Genomic DNA, 27,419 nt, shown 5'->3' on the forward strand with positions numbered 1-27,419 from the left:
TCACATTTAATTTTATTATTGAGATAGTTGCTTTGTTTTGTTGTTGTTTTCAATATTTCCCATGTCTTTTTGTTCTTCTTTTCCTTATTTACTGCTTTCTTTTGTAATATAACTTTGAATTTCTTTAATGATATTTTTACTATTGAAAAAAGTTTTAAGGAGTGTTCTAGCAAGTACCATATACAGTAGGTTCTCATTATGCATGGTAGTTATGTTCTATAGTCATTCGTTGTGTGAATGCCTCCTTTCAAATTACTGGTTGGGCCGCTAATTATCAGTGTGAAGAATTCCTCTTGTAAAACAGGTCCATTGGCAATGGATTCCCTTTATTTTTATTTATCTGGGAATATCTCTCTTTAATTTTAATTAGTTTCAAGTATACAGTACATTGGTTAGACATCTATAGAGTTCATAAAATGATCCCCTCAATTGCTCCCTCCCTCCCCTGACCCTCCACCTAGCCAAAATATTAATGCTAACTGCATTCCCTATGCCATGCTCCCCATCCCCATAACCACCCATCAGCTACTAATTTGTAGTTCTTTAACCCTTCACCCATTCTCCCAGCCCCCCAAACTCCCGTACTGTTCATCACCGAATTGTCACTATATTTGTGAGTCTGTTTCCGATTAGTTTTTTTTTTTATTTCTTAGATTTCGCATATAAATGAAATCATATAGTGTTTATCTTTTTATGTCTGACCTAAATATCTTCTAGGTCCATCAAAGCAATATCTTTTTCCATCTCCTTCCTTTTAGTCTGTTTGTTTCTTTTAATCTGAAGTCTTTAGTATTTTTTCTTTTACAGAATTACAGAATTGCCTGTAATTCTGGCTTGGTGGTGATAAATTCCTTTAGTTGCTTTTTGTCTAGGAAGCTCTTTATATGTCCTTCGACTCTAAATGATAGCTTTGCCAGATAAATTATTCTTGGTTGTATATGCTGGGTCTTCATCCTGTGGAATACGTTTTGCCAAGCCCTTCTGTCCTGCGTAGTTTATTTTGAGAAAGCAGCTGCCAGTTGTATGAGCGTTCCCTTATGTGTAATTATTTGTTTTTCTCTTTCTGCTTTTAATATTGTTTCTTTTAATTTAACCTTTGGCATTTTAATCATGATGTGACTTGGGGTGGGCCTCTCTGGATCCCTGACTTTTGGAATCCTCTGAGCTTCCTGGGGTTCTATGCCCATTTCCTTCACCAGGTTAGGGAAGTTTTCCATCATTATTTCTTCAAATTTAATTGTTGTTCAACATCTTGATTTTCTTCAATTATGCCAATCAGATGAATATTTGGAGCCTTAATAGTGTCCCATATCCTCCTTAAATTATTTTTATAGTCTCAGTGGCACCTTTTTTCTTGCCATTCTGTCTGAGTGTCCTGACTGGGTTTCCTGTACTCTAGATAAGGTGTGCGATCCTCTCTTTACTCACTTTGTTTATTCCTTTGTTTATTCCATTTAATATACTTCTCCTCTCAGATAATGTGTTCTCCATTTCAGACTGGTTCCCTTTTAAAATTTCCATTTCCATTTTCATCTCTTTGTTGGAGTTCTCTACATCTCCCAAAAATTCATTGAGCATCTTTATAACTAGTGTTTCGAACTCTGCATCTGTTAGATTACTGGACTCCATAATATCTGGATCTCTATTTTGTTCTCTCATATGGTTTCTGCTTCTTTGTCTTCCAGTTTTGGCTGCTTTTCCATGTCTGTTTCTATGTATTAAGCAAAGCTCCTAAGTCTCCCCGTCTTACTAGTGTGGGTTTGTGAAGTGGGCATCTGTCCAGTGGCGCAGTCCTGAGAGGGGTTCGGCTGCAGGCCAAATTGAGCCCAAGCCTCGACCCCTCCGGGGCCACCTGTTAAGATTCAGCAAGCAAAATACACAGATGCTGTGCTCATAGTTGCCTCAAAAGGCCACACCAGTGTGAGCCTCAGCATGGAGCTCCTGACTTTGTAACAATACACCTGGACGTGGCTTGGGTGAGGCCCAAGTTGGGGGAGGCAGGGTTTTCAGGGACTGCTCTGGGCGGAGCGACCTTTGTTATCCAGTTTGATGACGCCACAGCAATGGCAGTGCTGTGTCCACACACTACGATGGAGGAGGGCTCAACAGAGAACAATGGATACCGCCGACACTTCTGTACCGAGCACTTCTACCTCCATCCTCACTCTGACAATGTCTCCCTGTAAGTCCCTGGTGCCTCCTGAACACAGCCGACTGGGCACTGGTGCTCAGAGTGAATATGTCCGTCACCGTGAAAATCCGCTCGCAGATGCGGCCCCTTTAAGAGGTTTCTGCCGCTGCTGCAGCCTCGGTCTTGCTCAGCTGCTTGGGACTGAGCAGCCCTGCGTCCTCAGCCCGTCCTACCTTCTGCCGTTGCAGGGAGCTTTCTTGGATTTCTTCATGGTTGTATGGCTTGTTCATCTAGATCCCAGGCAATTTTTCCTTGCTGTTTGCTCCTTGTTTCTGTCACAACTTTGATTTGGTTGCCAGAGGGATGAACAGAGCCTCTATCATCTGTGCTATTTTTTTCTTGGTCTCCGCAAGTCATGAATGGAGTTTGCTAGACTGGAGTTGCTCTGGGTGAATCAGTGAGTCTGTCTCTTTTTCTTAACCTTCAATTTTGAAAGATAGTTTTGCTCGAAAAGATTCTGGTTGATGAGTTTCATGGGGTTTATTTTTTCCCTCTCAGCACTTTGAACATGTCATCCAACCTACTGTCTTTTTCTTCTATCATTTCTAATGAGAATTATGCTATTAATCTTACTGTGGTTGCCTTGCACAAGACTAGTCATTTTTGTCTTTCTGATTTCCTTATTTTCATTTCTGCTTTGGCTTTCAACATTTTTACTGTGATATGTCTGGATAGGGTTTTCTTTATACTCTTCTAGTTGGAGTTGGTTGAGCTCCTTCGTGTGTAGATTATGGTGGGTTTTTCTTTTAATCAAATTTGAGAAATTTTCAAACATTATTTCTTCAAATATTTTTTTCTGCTTTTTTTTCCCTCTTCCTGTGGTCTACCATTACGTGTTTGTTGGTATGCTTAAAATTGCGCCACATACCTCTGAGGAGCTATTTATTTTTCTCATTTTCTCTTCATTCTTCGGAATGTGCTGATTTACTCATTCAAACCTACTGTTGAGCATATCTAGTGAACTTTCCTTTTTACTTATTATATTTTTCAACTTTAGAATTTCCATTTGGTTATTTGTTTCTTAATTTTTTATAATTTTTCTTTATTGATAATCTTTTCGATTAAATACCTTTCTTTATGTCTTCAAGCCCAAGTAGACTAAGACAAATGAGTACATACTCTAGAGGTGGGGAGCTTAGATATTCTTTAATGCAGGGGTCCACAAGCCCCAGGCTGTGATCTAGTACCAGTCCCTGGCCTGTTAGGAACAGGAGCCGCACAGCAGGAGGTTAGCAGCCGGCCAGTGAGCCAAGCTTCATCTGTATTTGCAGCCGCTCCCCAGCACTAGCATCACCACGTCAGCTCCACCTCAAATCATCAGGCATTGGATTCTAAGAGGAGCACTAGTCCCTGGTGCCAAAAACTTTGGGAACCACTGCTTTAATGTTCAATCCTGTGTTTGTGTTTCTGAGGAATGTATGTATAAGGGTGTTTTGTGATGGTCTCATCCTTTCAAAAACCAATATTGTTTTGAGACCAGCCCTTGTGGTTCTTATTATAATTACAAAATGCTCAACAGCAATAACCGTCAGGAAACTTTGAAAAAATAAAGGTTTATTACAGCAAAAACTGGAAATTACACAACACACCTGGGGCCACACAGCAAGGTCACAGGTAGAGAAAGAGACAGAGTAGGCCTAGACTTCCGCTTTTATTAGATTTGATGGCTAAGATTTTGCAGGCTCTCTTTATTGGTGACTTTAAAACATTCGAGTGGGAATTTAAAGTGGGGAGAAGAGAAAACAAGTGACCCAAATGGTCAGTTATCAAAAGGAACCAAAATCTCTAAAACAAGCCTGAGTGAGGAGAGGTGGCCTGGCTCCTTATCTTGTCTCATGGCTGACAATGTGTTTACTATTCAAGATATGATCTTTGAAGTGAACGGCAATCAAAGCTAAAGTCAGACACTTACATGACAAATAAGGACAAAACTGTCAGGGTTTACACTACAGGATGTGTGTGTGGCAAGGGGGAGAGAGAGAGAAAGAGGAAGAGGTGTGGGTGTGTACATGGAGTATGTTCTGTGTATGTTTTATATTTAGGTTGTGTATATTGTGAATGAGATTTTGTGTTCATTTTTCCTTTGGTAATTCTGTCCATCATGACTGAATAAGAATTTAGTTTAAACAAAGGCTGTAAATACAAGGAAAACACAAATACACTAAAAAAAACATTACAAGACGAGCTGATATTCTAGCTAATATAAATTTTCATTAGCAATGAAAAAGTTTTCATTAGCATACATTAGCAATCTAGAGTGAGATTTGGGTCTCTAATCTCTTTAGAAATTTTTTGGTAAAACTACGCCTCATTTTTCAGATCAAGAAACTGAAGTTCAAAGTGGTTATAAGATTTACCAAAGGCTATATAGCTGATTGAACAATGAATTTAGGGTAGAATAGGTCTCTTAAATATCGGTCCTATGAATTTCAGTTATACTATGTTACCACCTCTGAAAAAAAATACAAAACTTTTTTGTTTGATAGTCCATAAATAACATTTCAAAACAGATCACATATCTGGGTATACGCATTTTAAATCTTGATAAATGATAACCTACCTGAATTATTCTTAAGGGAAAAATTTTTCCCCATCCCCAAATGAAGGATAATTATGCATCTGTGGCACTTTCACTGTAAAGACACTGACAATGGCTCCAGGCAAGCAAGGAATGTTGTAAAACTGGAAATGCTGCTGTGTATCAAAAAGATGACCTTGTAAAGAGGAATGAACCTTCTATAGTGGAGAAAAGGTAGGAAACTGTCAGACAGGGCCTTAGAGAGAGAGGTCCAATACTCTCTGAGGTCTAGAATGCACTGCAAATCATGAAAAAAGATGACAGGGCCAGTTGAAAGAGTGGCATATTTCTCCAAGGATGGGGAAAAAAGTCTTCAGAAATCTGGAAAATGTGCATTAGGGCCAAATAAGCCTGAATGCTGATTGGTTTCTCATAAGATGCAGGATAATGTGAAACAAGTAGGAACATTGGAATCAGAAAGGTGTAAATTCCATTTGTGACCCAGACATTAGCTCAGTCTCTTCTATAAAATTAGAATAATAACTACACACAGGTTTGTCATGAAGATAAGTGTTTTAGCTTGTGTAAGGTCCTAGTGGATTGTCTGTGTTCAATAAATAGTAGCTTTAGTTAGAATATGTAGAAGGGAATAGTTCCAAGGAGTTTCTTACTTGGATAGCCATAGGCCTCCTCTGAGTCCCTGGATTCTGACCTTGACTTATCTTGACATATGCCACCTACACACTCTGTCTTTCTGACCCCAGATTATAAATTCTTTCCAACATGCCAAACCATCTTCCACCTACACTGACTCATAGCAATTGGTTCTGGTTCTCCATGTCCTACTAACACAAGATATTAACTATGTGGGCTTCAGAGAAGTTGTTGCAATATTTTAAAAGCCACATGTCTCTTTGCATGTTTTGAGATCTTCAGACTCTTCAAAACTCTTCATTTTTGGAACTGATATATTGAGCACTGATGTAAGCCTCAGAAAAGTATGACTATCAATGGAATAAAAACTCATGCATTATGTTCACAAAATCTTTAAACTTTGAACAAGGTCAGGACATACATTTTTATTAACAGATCATCAAATTGTTATGGACATATTATCTCAAAATTCTAATTGATAAGATTGTTGGGGGGAAATCAGCACTTAAAATGATTTATCATGTTCCTTCAAGGAGCTCTTTTTTTATGAACTCACTTTTTTTTTTATGGTGTGCAAAACAATCTAACTGGAGCAAATGTAGAAAATACTGTCTAGGTTTTTTTAAAGTCAATTTATTGTAGTATAGTTTACATAGAGTGAAATTCACCATTTTTCGTATATAATTATATGAGGTTTGGACAGTAATGTTATCATCACCACAATGAAGATACAGAATAGTTGTATCATACCCAAAACATTATCTCATGTCCCTTTGTGGTCAATCCTTGCCCCAATCTACAACTCCTAGTAATCCCCTAATCTATTTTCTGTCCCTAGTTTCCTTTTTCTAAAAAGTCATATAAGCCTTTTTAGTCTAAGTTCTTTTTCTTAGCATAATTCATTAGCGATTCATACATGTTGTGTGTCTATCAGTAGTTTGTGCCGTTTTACTCAAGTATTCCATTGTATGGATATGGACATATCTCAGTTTGTTTACCCAGTTGAAGCACCTTTGGATTATTTCTAGTTTTTAGAAAATGTGAATAAAACCTCTATAAACATTCACGAATAGGTTTTTTGTGCGGATATAAGTTTTCATGTTTCTTGGGTGGCAGTCGTGATGGGTAAGCCTATTTTAAGATTGTAAGAAATTGCCAAACTGATTTTCACAGTGTCTGAACCATTTTTGCATACTCCAGCAATGTATGAGAGTTTCAGTTTCTCCACATCTTGCTAGCACTCAGTACTGTCAGTTTTTTTAAGACATGCTAATAGATGTGTAATGCTTTCTCTTTATAATTTTAATTTTAATTTCCCTAATGTGACGATGTTGAGCATCTTTTTATATATTCATTTGCCACTTATATATCTTCTTTGCTGAAATGGTTAAACTTTTTCCCATTTACTAATTGGGTTATTCATTTTATTTTTGGGTTGGGAAGAATGTATACACACACACACACACACACACACACACACACACACACAGAGGTCTGAGGACCAGAGCACTGATGTCTAGGGGTAGGAAAAAATAGGAGTCCTGGCTCAAGCAGAGAAATTAAACTCCACTCCCTTCTACCTTTTTATTCTCTCCTGGCCCTCAGTGAATTGAATGATGCCCACCCACACTGGCGAGGAGAAAGGACCAACTTCTTTACTCAGTCTACCTTGAATTGGTCATCTCTTCTGGAAACACCCTCACAGATGAACTTAGAAATGTTTTACCAGCTAACTGGACATCCTTTAACCCAGACAAGTTGGCATATGAAATTAACTATCACAGTCACCAAAGGCATACTTCATCTCTGTAACTGTCCCTGTCTGATAATTCCAACATCTGGGTCACCTGAGTCTGATTTTATTGATTGCCTTGCTCCTTTACCAAGAAATTTTTCCTTGATTTTTTTAATGTGTGTGTCCCATAATTATTTCATTTATTATCAGAAATAAATTTTAGAACAGAATGGACTTTAAATATAGTATTTATGCATAGAAATTGTACATCTCTTCTCCTAGGCCATTAGTGGGAGGTCACTTAATGTAGTCAGAAGTTAAACTAGGTTTGGGTATTTTGTTGCTATGGTGATCTGAAGTTCACCATCAGCTCCAAATTTCCCTGGAGTGATTTGGTGCTTAGGATGGGCATTTCTTTCAACAAAGGGTATGTCTTATTATTCTTATTTCACCCTTAGCTTCATCTTTCCCTGTATCTCATAAAGGGTCTCTCTCCATGCCATTGCCCCTTCTCCGGTGGTTGACTGCTGTTGCTTTTCACTTGATGCTGCCTATCCCAGTGGGGAGAAGACATGGGATTTTCTGTTGTTTTGGCTCAGCCTCAGACCTAAGCAGGCCCTGTATCCTGGTTCGGTCAGGGTTGGGGTGTCTTTCTCAGTGGTCCTCTATCCCTCCCTACAGCATTAAGAAATCTCTACTGGTCTGGGTCCAGAACAACTCCCTCCCCGGAGGGGTACACAGTTTTATCTCTTCTCCATCTCCCCATTCATGGTCAGTCTTCAGATGTGCTCTGGGAAAGATTGACTACCCTTCCCCCAGTGGCATACGCTTTTGTTCTTAAATTAAAAGGACACAGAGGAGAAGGTGTGCCTTTTCATCAAGGAGCTTGTTTCTCCTCCAGGCAGCACTGCTGAGGGAGGCTTTATCCAGTCTTCTGCCTTGACTTCTTTCGCAGGAGTGCTTGGTTGAGGTCCAAGGAGAAGAGTAAGCAGTTAGGTGCAAACTCTCTTTATGTCTTTACTCCTAGAGACATACTCACACTAACACACACTCAGCTGAGAGCAATTTATTTTTTAGAATTAACTAAATTCTTTTTACCCGTTTCTCCCTCCAAAATGAATCAGTTTTTGTGTACCTTCTGTTCTTGGAAGCATCTGTCTTTCCATAGACTTTAAGTTAGATGGTTGGTCTGTGACCCCAGTTGCTAGTAAGTTAAACAAAAATTATAATTTTGTACATTATCTGAATCTTTCATGTTACTATAGGAATGATGACACTCCTGCCAGCTAATTACATTCTAGGCTGAAGTTAAAAGTCCTCCAGAGTTTATTTGAAAAAAAACAAAACTATTTTAGGGAGACAAGATCCTTGAGCCAGAGAAAATCCTAAATTAAAGGCATCATATATCGATGATCTCTACAGGAGCAGAATCTCTAAGAGGTTGCAGATTTGCACCTCACAGTCATGTTTTGTTTGCTCCACTTTTTTAAGAATACTAAAAATTCAGGAATTTCATATAATCATCTGGATTACTGACTTCAGTTGAAACAGTAGTGGATTGGCACCACTGGGTTTGCAGTCTCAAATGGAGGTGGCCAAAGCTGAATGGGCCACCTTTTAGGTACCATCAGCACTACCACTCTACCAATCTCATAGTCTCAAAACGTAGAGCCACCCTTAACACTGCCCACACTCTCGTCCTTCATATTTAATCAGTCAGTGAGTCAATTCAGTCTTAACAATATCCTTCAACTCCATCTCCTCTTTTCACTCTAACTTCAATAATGAATTCAGGACTTTATTACCTCCTGATGAGAACTATAGTAATAATAGCTAATATATTTCAACCAGCACACATTGTATTAAGCATTTTACATGGACCATCTCATTTAATCCTCACAACAGCCCTTTAAGATAAATTCCATCACAATCCTCATTTTACAGTAGAGAAAAATGAGACATTAAAAGCTTAATAGACTTGCCCACGGTCCCACAGCCTGCAAGTGGTGGAGTCTCACTCTCGAAACTGCACAGTCATGTATCACTTAACAACAGGGATACGTTCTGAGAAATGCATCCTTAGGCAATTGTGTCATTGTGTGAACACCACAGAGTGCACTTACACAAACCTAGATGTTATAGCTTACTACACACATAGGCTTATAGTATAGCGTATTACTCCTAGGCTATAAACCTGTACGGCATGTTACTATCCTTAATACATTAGGCAGTTGTAACACAATGGTATTTGTGTATCTAAACATAACTAAACATAGAGAATGTACAGTGAAAATATGGTATAAAAGATAAAGTATGAGCATTCAAGGAATAGGAGGAGGGCTGTAGGGGGAGAGCAGCTCAGGAGGAGGAAGAGAGGGAAGGAGAGAGAGAAACAAAGGGGAGAGAAATGGACAGTGGAGATTGAAAGACACCCAAACAGATTCTCATGAGAGTAAAGAACAGGACTGGAAGAAACGGTAAAGAGAAACTTAGGGAAGGGAAGGGAGTTTGTACAGAGAAGTGTGCATGCTGTACATGTGGATGCGTGTGCAGGGGTGGGCAGGAACAGGGAGGGGAGTGTGCTTCCAGCTCCCATCCTCCCCAGCCCGGCCCCCTCACTCCCTCACCAACTCTTCACCTCAGCTGCAGGCAGGCACAGGGCAGGTGGACTACAGGCTGAGCCTCTTCATCTATTTCAACCACATGGAGCTAGAAGTAAATTCAACATCACAAACTTTTTGCTTATAATCCAATATAAGCAAATAATAGCAAAAAAAAGTTTTTCGAGTAGCAGCAATACTCAGTTTTTTGTAACCCAGGGTGAAAGTGGAACTTGAAACTGGATTGGACCTCAAAAAGACGTTATTTAACTGATAAAGCTTAATCACTTTTCCTAACATATACACCAATATTTCAAGTTGTGCTTTTGTTTACTGCCTAGAGTGTTTTGCATTCTGTGGCAATGGGACCACCATACCATTGTAAATGTGGGCCATCACTGACCTAAACACCATTATGTGGTGCACGACTGTACTCTTAACCCTACAAATAAATCACAGCTTCAAGCTTGGGTACATATAGCTCTAGAGACTTGAAGCTTTTCCAAGGGTTGAAAGGAATAGAACTGAATGCTTAAAGGGAATTATTTTCCACTCAATTTCTATAAATATTCTTTTATAAAATGAATTCACCTGTTAACTCAAGTAAGGTCTCAGAGTCCTCTGTTACCATGGCCCTTATCTCACTGATTATCCCTTTCCTATCTTGAATCTTACCAGGATACATTGCCGCAGAATGCAAAACACTCTAAGCAGTAAACAAAAGTACAATTTGAAATATCGGTGTACATGTTAGGGAAAGTGATTAAGTTTTATCAATTGAATAACATCTTTTTGAGGTCCAATCCAGTTCCAAGTTCCACTTCATCCTGGGTTACAAAAAAATTAAACATTGCTGCTACCCAAAATACTTTTTTTTTCTTTCTTTTTTTTTTTTTTCTTTTTTTGCTATTATTGCCTTCAGGCCACCACAGCCTTCAAGCTTCAAATTCTTTGTTACCCTATGTTTAGGGTGGGGGCTGAGATGCAGGAAGATTTTTACTGTGTTTCTGCTTACCCATCCACTGTCAGCCATCTCTGAGGCCAATGTCACCTTGCTCTCCCTCCACCAGTTGCAAATCACTGCTGTACTCTTGCTACTGGGTACTAGCGCTAGGATGGGAGCAGGAGAGGTTCTGTTTTCCTGGTCCAGCCTCTGTCTTAGGCAGGTCCTTGGTGCCTGGGTCTTTGAGACAGCCCTTCTCAGAGCTTCTGCTCCTCTTTCTCTTGGGAGCCACACTCTACTTTGTATCCATGGTTGGTCTGGGTGGGAGTGTCCTAGCCAACCCACAGTGGTAGCAGACTTCTGCTCAGTATCCAAAATGGCTCCCCCTGTCTCTCTCCTGGGAATATTCTATCTCCTCTCTTTGCAGCAATGGGATTTTGCTTGTATCCTGGGGATGAGAAAGCTACCTGTACATCTCCCAAAGCACACAGGTTGTATTTCTAATCTTCCTGCCTTAGCAAAAAGAGTTTTTCCTGGGCTCTAGGAGCTACAGTATTCATAGCCCCTTCTTAAGGCTTTTGCTTTTTAAGGCTTTTGTTTGAGAGCCTGAGGAAGTCTGCAGGGCTTTATGTCCATTAAAAGCAGCTGCCACTCACTTCCTTCATGCCTGCACTAAGTAGGGATACTCTCAATATCCTGCTTTGCCACTCTTCTTGAGAGCACCAGCAAAAAGACATGAAGAAGAGTTTCTGGTTGACTGTGGCCTACCCTTTTCTGGTACTCCAGCTATTTCCAATCAGCACACCTGCCCATACTTGCCCTTTAACAATTCATTTACATTTTTGCTGACTTCTCTCCTTTTTCTATCACTCCCGTTGTTGTGGTGTGGTTAAATTTGAGACCCACAGAGCCAATTGAGATTAATTATGAGCCTTTATTAGCCACAGGTGACTGACTCTCCTCACAAGAGAATTAGCCCCAAGCCTCTAGAAGGACTAGCTTAAAAAGCTCCAAAACACCCTCTAGCAAGCAAGCAGGTTTACAGGAGCAGAGGCTGGCCATTAACATATCTTTACAAAGGATAACTACACCCTTAACATTAGCATATCTTTGCACAAAATATCTCCTAGAACTACACCCTGTTTAACATTAAACAATGGAAGCAGAAGTTGGCCATTTGAAAATTTTCCACCCTTAACATTCCCCACTGGTTTCCTAGGGGAATTCAAATCATTGATTTGTCAACCTGGAATGGTGGGCAGTGAGTTCTGAAAACCATGAGTTTTACTACCTGCACCCTTTTTACATACGTAGTTACAATAATGTCCTGTAATAGAGGAAAGCAGAGTAGTCAACCACAGGCACCAGTTAAACACGCTCTCACACCAAGATCTTGTCCTCCACCATTGCTCTTCTCTGTCGCAGAACTCTGGTCTGACCAAAGCTAAGCTATTTCTAATGATGCCTAAATGATTAACATAAAAACAGCAGGTTTTTTACCTAAAGCTATTCAATTATCTATATTTTATGAACACATCAATCTTACATGTATGAATCAATACACAAGATATTTAACCAATTTTACAGATTTTGAAACTAAGCTGTACAAAAAGCAGATTCTGAAACCATGGTTGATGCAGTAAAGGAAACAAACAAAAACTATTTAAATATTTACATTCAGAAAAGACATTTAAAACCAGGAAGAGTCCCCCTCAGTGAAGCTCAAGTGAGGCAGGTTGCAGCTGGGTAAGAGATCGAGCTGGGACTCTGGCCACGGAGACCAATTGGTGAGCCCTTTGCTGCACTAGGTGGAGAGCCTACAAGGACCCAAGAAGGGAGAAGTTACAGACCTCTGCGAGCCCATCCTCCCTAGTTTGGGGAGAAGTGGAGGAGGTCCTCTAAACGTGATTTTACGAAGCATGATCCCCCTACAGTAGGGGGTGCACTGTGCCCTCAACAGAGGGAAGGAAAGGAAAGGAGGCTCACCTAGTTCTCGCCAGCTCCTAATTTGAACTTAGTCAAAGTTTTCTTTAAGGTCCTATTTATCTTTCCTACCTGTCCTGAGCTTTGAGGCCTGTAAATGTAATGTAACTTTCTAATTGATTTCTAGAACTCTGGCTAAAGATTGACTGGTCTGGGCAATGAACGCTGGGTCATTGTCGGACCCCAGTGTTATGGGCAGGCCAAATTGAGGCACTATTTCTGAGACTAATTTTTTGCTACTACCTGAGTGGTCTCGTGCTTGGTGGGGAAGGCTTCAGTCCATCCTGAAAAAGTGTCAATGAACACAAGCAAGCACCCGAATCCGAAGGTTCCTGGGCTGTCCTCAGTGAAATCCAACTCTCAATGTTCCCCCGGTGCCTGTCCACGCAGATGTGGTACTGGGCTGATATCTGTTCGGCCATTCGCTGCAGCCCCGGTATATAATAGTCTCTTTTTAACAGTTCAGTCAACTTGGTTCCTCCCGAGTGAGTTCTCTGGTGAACCTGGGTTATAAGGTCTCGGTTCAAGGCCTCAGGTACTACCATGCAGCCATCCGGGAGCCTAACCCACCCAGCAGATTCTTCTTTGCCTCCCAGCTTGTTGCATAGTTCAATTTCTCCTGAAGTGTAGGTAGGGGTGTCCATTAGCACCCTGGGCGGTAAGGCCGGCAGAATGTCAAGTGGCCCCACTGATTTTCTGGCAGCCTCCTTTGCTGTCTGTCACAGTCTTGTTTTCACCCCACCAAAAAGCTTGAGTCACTGTTACTAGTTCAGCCCACTGAGCTGGCTTGCCATGGTTTAGGGCTTGAGCCCAGATGACAGTCTCAGCAGTAACCACTGCAGCCCCCGCATACCTGACTCCTTCTGAGACGAAGCTACTCCTATCCGTAAGTAGAGTAGCGTCTGGATTCGGCCAAAGGCTGTCTGTCAGGTTCGGTCTGGTGCAGGTGACGTTCCCTAGGACCTCAAGGCAGTCATGCAGGGTTTAGCGAGGGTCATCATCAGGCAATAGGGTAGCTGGGTTGATCTTGACCAGCCCAGATAGGTTCTTTCTTTCAAATCCTTCTATCTTCTGCAATTTATTTCTAATATCTGGGGCCGACTGACTGACAAAGGCTAAATTCACAGCCCTCTTATTATTAGGGTCCTCCGGGTCAACAGGGATATATAACCGGTATAACTCTAAGAGTCGTTCCAAGAATGCTGCCAGCAACTCATAATAAGTTAGTGGGTCGTCGGGTGGCAGACCTGAGGCCCTGGAGCAGAAGCTGGTGATACCGTTGGAGAGCCTCCTTACCTTGGTCAGTGTTGGGGTCTCAAGGCAGATAGGTGTTCGGGAGAACCTGTTGGATGCGGGCCGGGTCGGTGAAAGGCTGCCCGCTGGGCTCCAATACTGCTTTTCTGCAGGCTCCCTCTGGATCCGCTCCCATTCGTCTGAGGCAAACAGGACCTGGAGGAGTTGCCAACAGTCGTCCCAGGTCGGCTGGTGGGTAAAGAACCGCACCTGAAAGGCTGTTTGCAGTTCGAGTGACCCCTCTGATGGCCACCCCATTCCAAATGTGGGCCAATCTAACTGGCAGAACCGCTGAAGGTCAAAGGGAGTGACACTGGCTCCGTAGGCATGGGCTCATCTCCTGAAATCCTTAAAATGATTAAGGAGGCACTGAAGGGCGTAGGACGATTCGAGGAAGAAGCTTGACTCATGTTAAAAATAAAAACAGGCAAGACCCCCACAAAAGCCAAATAAACCAGGGCTAGGATCAGCTTCTGACCTAGCGTCCAATCAGACGGGGCCACGGAGGCCGGACCTAAGGAAAGAATTAAAATACCACACACCGATATATGGAGTACGCTTATGAAAGAAAGCCAGGGCAATAAGAAGGTAACAGTGCATTTTGACCAGTCCGGACAGACAGACATAATACAGAGAGACAAAATAGACTACAAGTAACACAAAACGCTAGCGTATCAGGCAGGTACTGGGTCAGATCTGACGTCTCAGACCTGACCGTACAAGGGAAGTTGTGCCGTGTCCAGCCTTCCACTAGTTCTTAGGGCCCACAGACAGGAACAGGTCTAAGCTGAAACTTAGACGTACCCTAGAGCTCACAAACAGGTCTAAGCCAAGACTTAGACGAACTCTAGTGCTTACTGGCAGCCAGGTCTAAGCTGAAACTTAGACGTACTCTAGGGCTCACAGACAGACAGATACTCAGAAACCTGAATACCTGTAACACCAGAAGTCAAGTCTGACGTCTCAGACCTTGACTGAACTAGACAAGTATTGCTGCAGCCAGTCTTCCACTAGTTCCCTGACAGATACCCAGAAACCTGGATACCTGTAGTGCAGTCTGACTCACCGGTGAAGCTGCTCCAGATGACTCGTGCCCCATTGTTACAGAATTGTACCTTTTGTCCACCTGCCCTCTGGGCGAGTCTGCCTGGCATCTGGGGCTGAGGAATGTCTCTCAGCGACCATCCCCTAGACGGAGCAGGTCCTCGCCCAAGGTGGCTGGGGGTTGTAGGTCTTAGGAGATGCTCCCCTTTTCTTTCAGGGGAGGATCTCTCTGGGGCCTCAAAATGTTGCAGTGTGGTTAAATTTAAGACCCACAGAGCCAATTGAGATTAATTATGAGCCTTTATTAGCCACAGGTGACTGACTCTCCTCACAAGAGAATTAGCCCCAAGCCTCTAGAAGGAATAGCTTAAAAAGCTCCAAAACACCCTCTAGCAAGCAAGCAGGTTTACAGAAGCAGAGGCTGGCCATTAACATATCTTTACACAGGATAACTACACCCTTAACATTAGCATATCTTTGCACAGAATATCTCCTAGAACTACACCCTGTTTAACATTAAACAATGGAAGCAGAAGTTGGCCATTTGAAAATGTTCCAGCCTTAACATCGTCTCTTTTTCCTGTGCTCTGCCAAAGATGAAATAGGGTTTGGGGATGGGGCTGAAAATTTCCACAATTTAATCACGTGTTAATCCTTCTGGTGACCAGCCTCCATCCTGAGGCTATCTAGGAGCACCTCGCTGAGTGCTAGCTTTGGGTGGTTTGAATACAAAAGGAGACTCAGCATACTCTCTCTCTGTTCTGTGCCCACCTACACTTAGGTCCCAGAGTTGGTAAGGGAGTAAGAGGAGTGGATAGGAAAGGAGGGGAGTTCAGAGGTCTGTCCCCAGCCCGCTCACACACACTCAGGCACACAAACTCACTTCCCTTCCCTCTTTTTCTCTTTCTCTCTCTTTCTTCTCATTCCTGTTCCTCTCATTCTCACTCTAACTCTCTCGAGAATCTCTCTGGGTCTCTTTCAACCTCTGCTCTCTCTTCCTCTCCTCTTCTCTTCCATCTCTCTCTCCCTCCCTTTCTCCCCCTGAATTGTACTCTCCCTCCTGTGCCTTCCTCCACAGACTTCCCCCTACTCTTTTAATGTATGTGTATGCATACTCACACGCTTCATCTCTTATACTATATTTTACTGTACCTTGTCTATGTTTAAATGTTTAGATACCCAAATACTCATCATTGTGTTAAAATTGCCTATAATATTCAATACAGTAATATACTGTATAGGCTTATAGCCTAGGGGCAATAGGCTATACCCATATGGCCTAGGTGTGTAGTTGTCTATACTATCTAGGTTTATGTAAGTGCACTCTATGATGTTCACACGATGACAAAATTATTTAACAACACATTTCTCAGAATGTATGCCCATCATCAAATGATGCATAACTACTAGAAATCAAATGAAATTTTTCCTTTAGTCTTTAAAGTTTTGGGATTTTTATCTATGAGAATACCCTCTTTGGCTTTGCCATCCAAAAGGTGCACATATCCATGTACATTTGACAGCCAGTCAAATAGACTGGGGGTTTAGAGCAGCTGCATCCAGTAGGTCAAAAGCACAGGAATACACCCTGTGGCTTGTGACTGGCATTTCTTTGTCTTTTTGTCCTACCATGTCAGCTCTCAAGGGAATTTGTCTTTAACATGAGATCTGCATCCTCTAAAATTTCCCAAGAATTCCCTTCCTTGGAGTTTTAAGCTGATTATATGTAAAAACATTTTGGTCCTTCCTCTTGCACCTTCATAATAAAATGAACTAACTTAGCCAAAATAATTTAAAACTCTAATGGCCATTCTGAGAAACCTTTGTTTTATATAATTCATTCTTAAAGATCCCACTTCAAAAGGAAGGATTCCAAACCTCTTACAGACAACAGAACACTTTCTGTGGTATGCAGAAGTTTCTAAAAGAAAAATGTCTTCAACAACAGCTCTATTTGATCATAAAAAAATGTTTAGCCATCTGAACAGGCAATATTAATTTAAGCACTTAAAGTAAGAGTGTCCATAACACTTCAAAATTTCTTACCGTTTGTCCTACCTGAAGCTGGAAAGATTTTAAAGAATTTAACAACTCTATGATCAGAAATTTGGCAGAATTTAAAGCTGATAAACAAAACTCTCGGGTCTCTGCATCTTTGTATGTATTTGCATGTAATATCTACCACCAGAGGATACTACTAAAACTGGTTTTTAAAGAACTCTGTTTACTTGGTTTAAAGGACTTATGTAAATTAAGAAAAATAATAAAAACAAACTCATATTTTTCAGGTCCTAGAAAAATATTTGGTAATAAAACTAATTTAAGTTGTTGGTTTAATTTTAAAAGGCAAGCCTTTAGACTTATTAATATTTAATATAATACTTTTATTTTGCCTAGGTTTACTAAAGTAAGTTTATGTTATCTCTGTTATAAAATTTGTCAGCAGTAAAAGTTGCTTGAAATGATAATTTGACTTAGATGTCTTATGAAGTTTTTGTGTATAATGTAAGCATAATCGTTTAGAATAAATTAAATATATGTAAATAGAATTAAATGGTGAACTTTTAAAACAATAATTATGTGTTATAATACATAACACATAGTATATAGTTTTCTAAAACCTTCTTGGTAACTTGAACTTTAGAGTTTTTTTGAGTTGAATTAAATAATAAAAATTTATTAAATATCTAGATAATTTCCAGATAAGATAAAATACTGAAATATCAATTGCCAAATAAGTCTAAGTTTAACAGCTTTTGGCTTCTTATTATAGAAAAACTGAAGATAAATTTGGGTCTGTTAATCAACATGTTTTATGCTTTACTGAACAACTGTTCTATGAAAAAGCACATGTTTCTGTAAGTTATAAAAAGTATTCATGTCTGTGAATCCACAGAATGCTAATATAAGACAGTTCACAATTGCTTTAATTGCTAGTTTTTAAATAAAAATTAAGGTTTCTAGGAGTTATGAATTCTAATTAATATAGAAAGAAATTAATACATGTTTTTGATAAAAGAAGGTATAAGGTATTTATAGAGATGCATTTTTAAGGAAAATAAATTATAAGTCATTGAAGAAAGAAATTGAAGAAGACACAAATAATGGAAGCATATACAGTGCTCATGAATAGAAAGAATTAACATCATTAAAATGTCCATACTACCCAAAGCAATCTATAGACTCAATGCAATCCCTACCAAAATACCAATGGCATTTTTCACGGAACTAGAATAAATAATCCTAAAATTTATACGAAACCATAAAACACCCTGAATAGCCATGGTAATCTTGAGAAAGAAGAACAAAGTTGGAGGTATCATGGCACCTGATATCAAACTATACTATGATTATAGTTAATCAAAACAGCATGGCACTAGCATAAAAACAGACACAGATTAATGGAACAGAATAGAAAATCCAGAAATAATCCTATACCAATATAGTCATTTAATCTATGACAAAGAAAGCAAGCATATACAGTGGGGTAAAAACAGTCTCTTCAATAAATGGTGTTGAGAAAACTGAACAAATATATGCAAAATGAAACTGGACCAGTTTCTCACACCATATACAAGAATAAACTCAAAATGGATTAAAAGCTTAATTGTAAGACCCAAAATCATAAAACTCCTAGAAGAAAACATAGGTAAAAAAAATCTGACATTGCCCTTAGTGATATTTTTTATGATATATCTCCTTGGAAAAGGGAAACAAAAGAAAAAATAAATGAGACTACATCAAACCAAAAACTTTTTGCACAGCAAAGGAAACCATCAACAAAACAAAAAGACAACCCACTGAATGGGAAAAGATATTTGATAATAATGCATCGGAAAAGGGGTTCATATCCAAAATTTAAAAAGAAATCATACAATTCAACAACAACAACAAAAAAATCTGATTAAAAAATGGGCAAAGGACCTGAAGAGACGTTCTCCTAAGAGGACATACAGATGACCAATAGACACATGAAAAGATGCTCAATGTCACTATCATCAGAGAAATGCAAATTAAACCACAATGAGATATCACTTCATACCTGTCAGAACTGCTATCATCAATAAGTAAAAAAACAAGTGTTGGTGAAGATGTAGAGAAAAGGGAACCCTTGTGCATGGTTGGTGGGATTGTAAATTGGTACAGCCACTGTGGAAAACGATTGGGAGTTTCCTCGAAAAAATTAAAACTAGAACTACCTTATGACTCAGCAATTCCACTTCTGGGTATTTATCCTAAGGAAACCAAAACACTAATTCAAAAATTTATAAGTACTCCTATGTACACTGTAGTACTATTTACAATAGTCAAGATATCGAAGCAAATTAAGTGCCCATCAATAGATGATTGGATAAAGAATAAATGGTACATATACAAAATGAATAATACTCAGCATATTTTAAAAAATGAAATCTTACCCTTTGCTTGGCATGGAGGGATCTAGAGGGTATTATGCTAAGTGAAATAAGTCAGACAGCCAAAGACAAATACCATATGATTTCACTTATATGAAGCATCTAAAGAACAAAATAAATGAACCAACAAAATGGAAAGAGAATCAGTACAGAGAACAAACTGAGATTGCCAGATGGGAGGAAATTCAAGGAGCTGGGTGAAAAAGATGAAGAGATTAAGAAATAGAAATTGGTAGGTAACACAGATATGAAGTCTAGCATAGGGAATTTACACAGATGGATTCTAGACTAATTGAGGGGATCACTTTGTAAATTATATAAATATCTAACCACTATGCTGTACACTTAAAACTAGCCTAAAATAATATTGAATGTCAACTCTAATTTAAAAACTAAAATTAAAAAAAAGATAAAAAATTAAAATTGTTTTTTTTCTTTTTTAAAAGGGTCAAAGTTTTCTCACACTATTGGTATGCTCCTGATATAAAATGAAAGCAAATATTTTACTTTTCCAAAATAATTTTCATGCTCCTCATCATCAGGGTTTTGATTACTTAAGAAAACTAAAAACTAAGTTTTGCTTATAACTTTTTAACTTTCTGTATTTGCCTGCAAATTCTTTAACTGTCATTCTGGTTAAATGGATAACTAAGTATTGTCTCACAGTGACTCACCATATTTGGCCAAGTGTTTTAAAACCTTTGATATATTTGGCAAACTTTCCAAAATTCAAATTTTTAAGAGTCTTTTCCTTAACCAGAAAATAACTTTGAGATTTTCAAAAGGATTTTTCCCTAGCTCTCTTCCCACCCCCTCTAAATAAGGGGATACTAAACTAATTAAGTCTATTTAATAAGTTAACATTACTTGAGACTTTATATAAAAAAAATCTCAAGGAACTGCAAAAGATGTCTGCCCTTAAAAGAACATGGTGGTAGACTTCCTCTGTTCTGCTGATCTTAATGCTCAAATGTGGCCTAAGACTCCTAAGGAAATCACTTTCCCTCCTATTTGGGACATAACATACCAGGAATGAGCCTTCCTGGCAATAAAAGACCAAGGAGGCTTTTAATAACTGATCAGCATTATCTTCCAATGGTTGATCAGCAATGCTTTCTAAGAAACCAATCAAAAGGGGAAAATGTGAAAAGTTGGCATAAGTGAAGCCATTTTAAAATAGAGTCAGAGCCAGCCTCTCCAGAGGAACTACAGTGCACATCTTACACTAAGAATCTTAATGTTTGAACTGGGCAAAACTACCTTTAGACTAGACCAAACCAAAATTCTTTTACAAAAACTGTAACACTAAAAGGAAAGCTGACATCCTGACTATGAGGACTGATAATTAAAGACATTCTTTAGAATAAGTAAAGAGCCATGTATAAATAAAGAATAACTTAGCCTATTATCACCAATAGAAATTCCTTCCTTCTATTTATCTAATTATTTTCCTTCACTTTCTCATAAAAACCATTTGTTTTCACCCCATAATCAGGACATAATTTGGGCTTCTGCCTGAATCCATGCCTATGGATTGCAATTGTTTATTTTTTTTAACAAAATTCATTTATTTATTTTTTTGAAATCTTTCCTACCCACAGAAAAGACCCCAGTTTCATCTTTCTTTCTGCATATACGCTCTCACTTCTCTTTGACTGCAATTCTTTTTTTTTTATCTCAAATGCATTGCGTTGCCTCTCTTTGACTTTTTATTTTTAGGTTAACATCTCACATCTTTACTTAATTTTAGGATATCTTCTGTTGCACTGAAATTAAAATTTTTAATATAGTTAAATTTACCAACATTTTTTTCTATAGTTTGTGATCTTTTGTGAGTTATTTCCTTTTTGTCTTTGAGAATTTTTTTTTAGATTTCAGAGTCATAAATATATTTTTACATTTTCCCCTAAATTTTTAAAGTTTGGCTTTTTATAATTTAGAAATGAATCAACTTAGAATTTGCAGGCATGCCTTATGTGATGTAGGAATCTTATTTTATGGTGTTTTCTTTTTTCAGTATGAATAATCGTTTATTAAATTGTATATCTTTTTCCATCAAGGTATAATGACAACTCTGCTATTTATCAAGATTTCTTAGTGGGTTGATTTATGAGATTTATATTCTACCTCAATGGTCAATTTGTTTATAGCTATGCAAATACTACATTGTCTGAGTTATAACTGCTTCTTAATATTTAGAATTACTTCATAGGGTTCTGATAGAATTGCGGGGGAGAATTGCAATCTTTATGATATTCAACTTTAGTATTCATAAACATGACATACTATTCTATTCATGTCTTCTTTTATGCCTTGTTAATTTTCGATATTACTGCATGTGAGTTTTTTTACTTTTATATTTTTAATTGGTCATTAGTATTACTTAAAAATACAATTGATTTTATATGTCAATTAATTTTGTAGAGCTGTCATAACAAAGTACCACAAACTGTGTGGCTTAAAACAACATAAATTTATTCTCTTACAAATTTGGAGGCTGTAAATCTGAAATCAAGGTACCAACAAGACCATACTTCCTCAGAGACTTGAGGGAAGAATGTCGGCTTACCTCTTTCAGCTTCTAGTGGCCCCAGACACTTTGTGGCTTTTGATAGTGTAATCCAGTCTCTGCTTCTGTCTTCAAATGGCCTCTCTATCTTCTTTTCTTTCTTAAGGACACCAGTCATTGAATTTAGGGCCTAATCTAAATTGAGAATGATTTTATCTTGAGATCCTTAACTAATTACATGTACAAAGACCCTATATCCAAATAAGATCACAATCTGAGGCTCCAGGTGAACATGAATTTTTTGGGGGGGGGGGTGAGGGTGGTAATTATATAGTTCACAATCTTGCATCAAACAACTTGACCAACATTCTTCTTATTTCTAATAATTCGTGAATTATCTATATAGGCTTTTATATAATCAGCAGAGACAATCATTTTCTGTCTTTTCTTTCATTTTCTTTTCCTTAGGTCTTCTTACTTTTGCTACAACTCCAGGAAAATGTCGAATAAAAGTCATGATGACAAACTATTTTAATGCGTTTCTAACTTTGGTGTGAATTCTTCTAAAATATTACGGGTAAGTGTAATGTATTTGATGTAGGGTTTTAATAAATATCCTTTATTATACTAATCACATTTCCTTCTATTCCTAGTTTGCTAAAAGGTAGTTTTACATTGTTTTGTTTTTAAATTATTAAAGAGTGTTGTATTTTATTGACTTTTTTCAGCATCAATTGAAATGACCAATTTTTTTCTTTTTCATCTAAATGTTAATGTAATTGTCAGGGAGGAAAAAACTGTTCCTCTACTCTCTTATGTTCAGTAACTGACCCTGTGAATTAAACTGACAAAATATAGATTAATAGGAGCGAAAGATTTATATGCATATGGGAGCCAACAAAAGAAGTATCTGTCTTGTTAAGTGATTAAAGTTAGAGTTTTACACATCTAATTTATTAAGGAAAAGAACGGGAGGAGGCTCTCATAGGAAGAACAACTGGGTTTCTTTAGGAAAAATAAATTGTTTTTTAGAACAAATGGGAAATAATAAAATTTGCGATAATGTGTTTTATGTAGCTGCCAATAGACTTTCCATCTTCGTGGCCATGACACACCCCCAGAGGGCTGATTTATTATGGTAGCCTCATTTCCCAGAAGTTGCTGTTTTAGTCAGATAAGTGAAATTTCAAGAAGGCTGTTACTTATGTCTATTGAATCTCAAATGCCTTCAGTTTAAAATAATTTTTATTCCAACTATGGGGTTCTGAGTGAATCCTCGCATGGTAAAATGCAGTGGATATCCATCATTGTCTTTCTGGGACAAACCTAACATGATGGTTTACTTCCCCCATACATGGCAGAATTCAATTAGCTAGTAACTTATTTAAAATTATTCACATATGTTTCATGGTGAAATTAATTTTTCATCCTATATTTTCTCACAAAATCATTCATACAACTTTTAGTCTTTTTCTATTTTTAAATAGTTTATATAATATAGATAACATAGAGTCTAAATTAGGTAAAACTTGTTTATTGGCAGTAAAGTTCGGAGAAATTTTTTTTTTTGTATGATGAATTCACCTTCCTTAATAATTACATTTTTAAAAATTTTAATAGACCTTATTTTTAAAGCAGTTTTAGGTTATAGAAAAATTGAGAAGATAGCACAGAAAGTACTCATATACCCTGCACTCTTATTATTACTATTTCAAGATATGGCACATTTATAATATAACAATGCATATATGTGATATATATTATAATGGTAACATACATTAGGATACATTGTTATAATTAATGAACCAATATTGATACGTTATCATTAACTAATGACTATTGCTTTATTCAGATTTTTTTTATTTTTATCTAATGCCATTTTTCTGTTTCAAGATCCCATGTTATGTTTAGTTGTCATGTCTTCTTAGGCTCCTTTTGGCTATAATAGTTTCTCAAACTTTCCTTGTTTTTGATGACTTAGATGGTTTTGAGAAGTACTGATCAGATATTATATAGAATATTCCTCAATTGGGATTTTATCATCTGGTATTTTCCCATGGTTAGATTGAGATTATGGGTTTTGTTGTTATATATTTTGCAAATATTTCCTTTTTTCAAACTTTGAAAATGTATTAACACAAAGTAATTCTAGTATACTGCCATGATTTCAAAAATCTTCCTGGTATCAGCTGCGGTATACCCTTTTTTTTATTCCCCAAATTAATTATTTGCGTATTTTCTTTTATTCTCTTGATCAAATTTACTAGCAGGTTGCTCACTTTTTAGTTTTGTTCTAAGAATTATCTTTTTATTCAGCTGAACATTTCTATTGTTTCTTTGTTTTCTCTCCTATTAGTATCTGCTCTTATATTTATGATCTCCTTTTACTTTCTTCGGGTTTACTATGCTCTTCTTTTTCCTGACTTGGACATTCAACTCATCTTAATTCTCATTACTGTTTAATAGCTGCACTTACAGTTATATAATTCCCGCTCAGTATAATTTGGTGACATTCCACCAAGTCATTGATATAAAGATTTTCATTGTTATTCACTGTTGAATATATTGCAATTTTATTGTGATTTACATTTAAATGATGAATTTAAAAGTTGTTGAGATTTCTCTTGTGACCAAGTATGTTGTTTATTTTTGATTTTCACATATTCTTGAAAATAATGAATTTCTCTGTTTCCTTGGTTTTTACCCTACTCTTCTAGAATTCTTATTAAAATGGATATTGTCATTTTTATTTCTCGCTGCCTATATTTTAACTTGTCTTCCATATTCTTTCAATGTTATACTCCTTCTTAATTTCAGGGAAAGTTTCTCAACCTGATCCTCCAGCTCACTAATTTCATTTTTGCATATATTATACTCTTGCACCATACTATTATTTATTTCAGTTATTATACATCGAGACTAAGAATTTTCAACTAGTTCTTTATGACTGCTTATTTCTGCTTTACAACCAGACGATCTGTACCTCTACTTTATTTCTCTCTAATGATATTTATTGTACTTAATTCTAATTTTTGCTGTATGTTGTCCATTACTTTTTCCTTTCTTATATAGTGTATTCTTCAAATATCTCATTATTTTATTTGCTGGGATTATCTGTTACTACCAACAGTAATACCTCCCTAGGCAAACAGGCCAAATTCCAAGCCTTAACTTATGCCTTTGGCATTGAGTTAACAGAAATTCTTAGAAAGGTTCTTTAGTGCTGAGAACCTTTTCTAAAGAGCTGCTGTCCTTTGGGGATCTAGCTATCTAAACCAGAAATTCTCCACCAAAGGTGGTATTTGGAAATATGTGAGGGAAATATGGTGGTTGCTATTATGATGCTGGATTACTACGTGCATTTTGGGCGATGGGCTGAGAATACTAAATATGCTATAATGTATGGAAAAATCCCACACAATGAATTACTGTCCCAAAGAAAATGATAATAGTTCCCCCAATGATAGCAATGGGGGAGGATTTAAAGTTCAGAACTAGCTCATTCATTTGTGTATGTAAGTTTCTATTCACTACCCTTGGGAGTCTCTAGTGATGCCACTATGCTTTCTCTAGTTTACTATTTGATAAGTTTGATAAGTTATTTGGTAGATTATGTAGGCAAAATAAATCATTTCATGAGGATATTTATTATTTCCTCCATTTGAGAAAGTTTACAAAACTTTTTATTTTGAAATAATTTTATAATTATAGAAAAGTTTCAAAAATAGTACAGATGGTTCTCATATATCCTTTAACCAGCTTCACTTAATGATAACATCTTGTATAACCGGTGCACAATGTTCAAAATCAAGAAATTAACATTGGTGTATTATTAGTGGCTATTAACTAAACTACAGACTTTTTAAAAATTTCACCAGTTTTACCACTAATGTTCCTTTTCTGTTCCAAAACCCAATCCAAGATCCACATTGCATTTAGCTATCAAGTCTCCTTAGTCTCTTCTAAGCTCCAAAAGTTGCTTAGTCTTGCATTGCTTTTCATGATCACAATACTTTTGAAGTATTAGTTATTTTGTAGAATGTCCCTCAATTTGTTCTATTCAAATATTTTCTCATAATTATATTATACCACAGTTGGGGTGTGCCCTTTTCAATATAACATTCGTGAAAAAAGAGATGTATCTTCTTTTCAGTAATATTAACCTTGATCATTTGGGTAAACTGGTGTCTGTAGATTTTCTCCACTGTAAAGTTACTATGTTTCACTTTTAAATTATTAAATGTACTGGTGAAAAGATATTCTTTTTTCCTCTCAAATTTTCTTTCACTAGTTTTAGGACCCATTGACAGATTTTGCCTATAGAAATTATGACTGCAGTGTTCTAATGCAGAGAAATGATGCACCTTAACAATTTATCTATTTATATTAGTAAATGGAATAATTATTATTCTAAAATATCTGTATTTAAGTTGCTCCATTTCATTCATGTTTTCCACAGGGAAAAGAAAACTAGGCATACACTTGCCTTATAGTCATATAGCTAAAATTTTCTTGGTAGGGGAGGAATTCCAGTCAATGCTGGAAGAGCAAGACGACTTGCAAATCTTTAAAACAAGTTCTTCCTCATTCTATCTTGGAGGCAAAATCTCAGCCAGGTAAACATGTCATTCAGTGTTTGGTCAAAAATGGAGTAGATGGCCAGAAGCCCGTATTCTCCTGTTTAGTTTGTGCAGATCCATTAAGATTGTTCAGGAAACCAAGCACGTCACTATCTGAACAAACATGTTCATTTAGCTAATGAGGAAAATCCCTAAACACATGCTCTTAGTATTGCTAAAGTGTCAAAGTCACGTGCATTTGAACGAGATGCTCATGGTTTTCCTGTGCTTTGTTTTTTATCTTCATGGCAAACATGTTTCATATTGACAGTGAATAAAAATCTAATGACTTGTGTTTGCAATATGTGTAATTGGTTTTATGTACTTTTGACAGTTTCTCACGTTTTAGAATTTTGTCTGAGAAGTTGGGGGGGGGGAGTGAGAAAAAATTGTTCCTCTCATATCCCCAACATGCTCCAATGCCTCACAGAGATCATTAAGTGTTGCTAAGAAACTAACTGGAAGAGATTTTAGGATGTGAGGTAGCCCTAGTGATGGGTTTGAAACCGCCTTTTCCAAAGAGGACTGATGGGCATGGCAGTCACTCTTAACTTCATGCACCTTCCTGTAGTATATCTAAAAATGGCAGTGTCCATGACCTTCTATAAATCTGGGGCCATGGTGAGCTCTCTAACCATATACCTGCTACATCATTGGCTTTTTTCTTCTATTAACATGTCTAAGCTGCAATATCCTGTGCCTTCATCATTACTTAGTGACATACAAGTTCTATGCCAAGTTCTCATTGTTGTAATCTTGAGTTTTGTCTATTGCTTCTTCTCTCATCCTTCCAGAGACAGGGACCCTCTCTTTGTACTTAGACATGGACATGAGATTTACTACCAACCAGTGCAGCCTCTCTGGCAATGAGGTGCATCTTCTTTGATTCTTGGGGCCACAACGCCATTCCCCTAA

General features: G+C 37.6%; 1 protein-coding gene across 1 annotated transcript in view; it reads right to left on the bottom strand.

The window, feature by feature from the left end:
* LOC107505041 (NXPE family member 2-like) overlaps nt 1–15,016 on the bottom strand; it is a 33,605-nt gene extending 18,589 nt beyond the window's left edge. The window contains 2 exon segments of the mRNA XM_036221554.1: nt 13,921–14,106; nt 14,984–15,016. Of these exon segments, the coding sequence (XP_036077447.1) occupies nt 13,921–14,106; nt 14,984–15,016 (219 nt within the window).
* Nucleotides 15,017–27,419: the final 12,403 nt, after the last annotated feature.

The sequence above is a fragment of the Rousettus aegyptiacus genome, unplaced genomic scaffold (genome assembly GCF_014176215.1).
Source record: "Rousettus aegyptiacus isolate mRouAeg1 unplaced genomic scaffold, mRouAeg1.p scaffold_m13_p_5, whole genome shotgun sequence".
NCBI classification, from domain to species: Eukaryota; Metazoa; Chordata; class Mammalia; order Chiroptera; family Pteropodidae; genus Rousettus; species Rousettus aegyptiacus.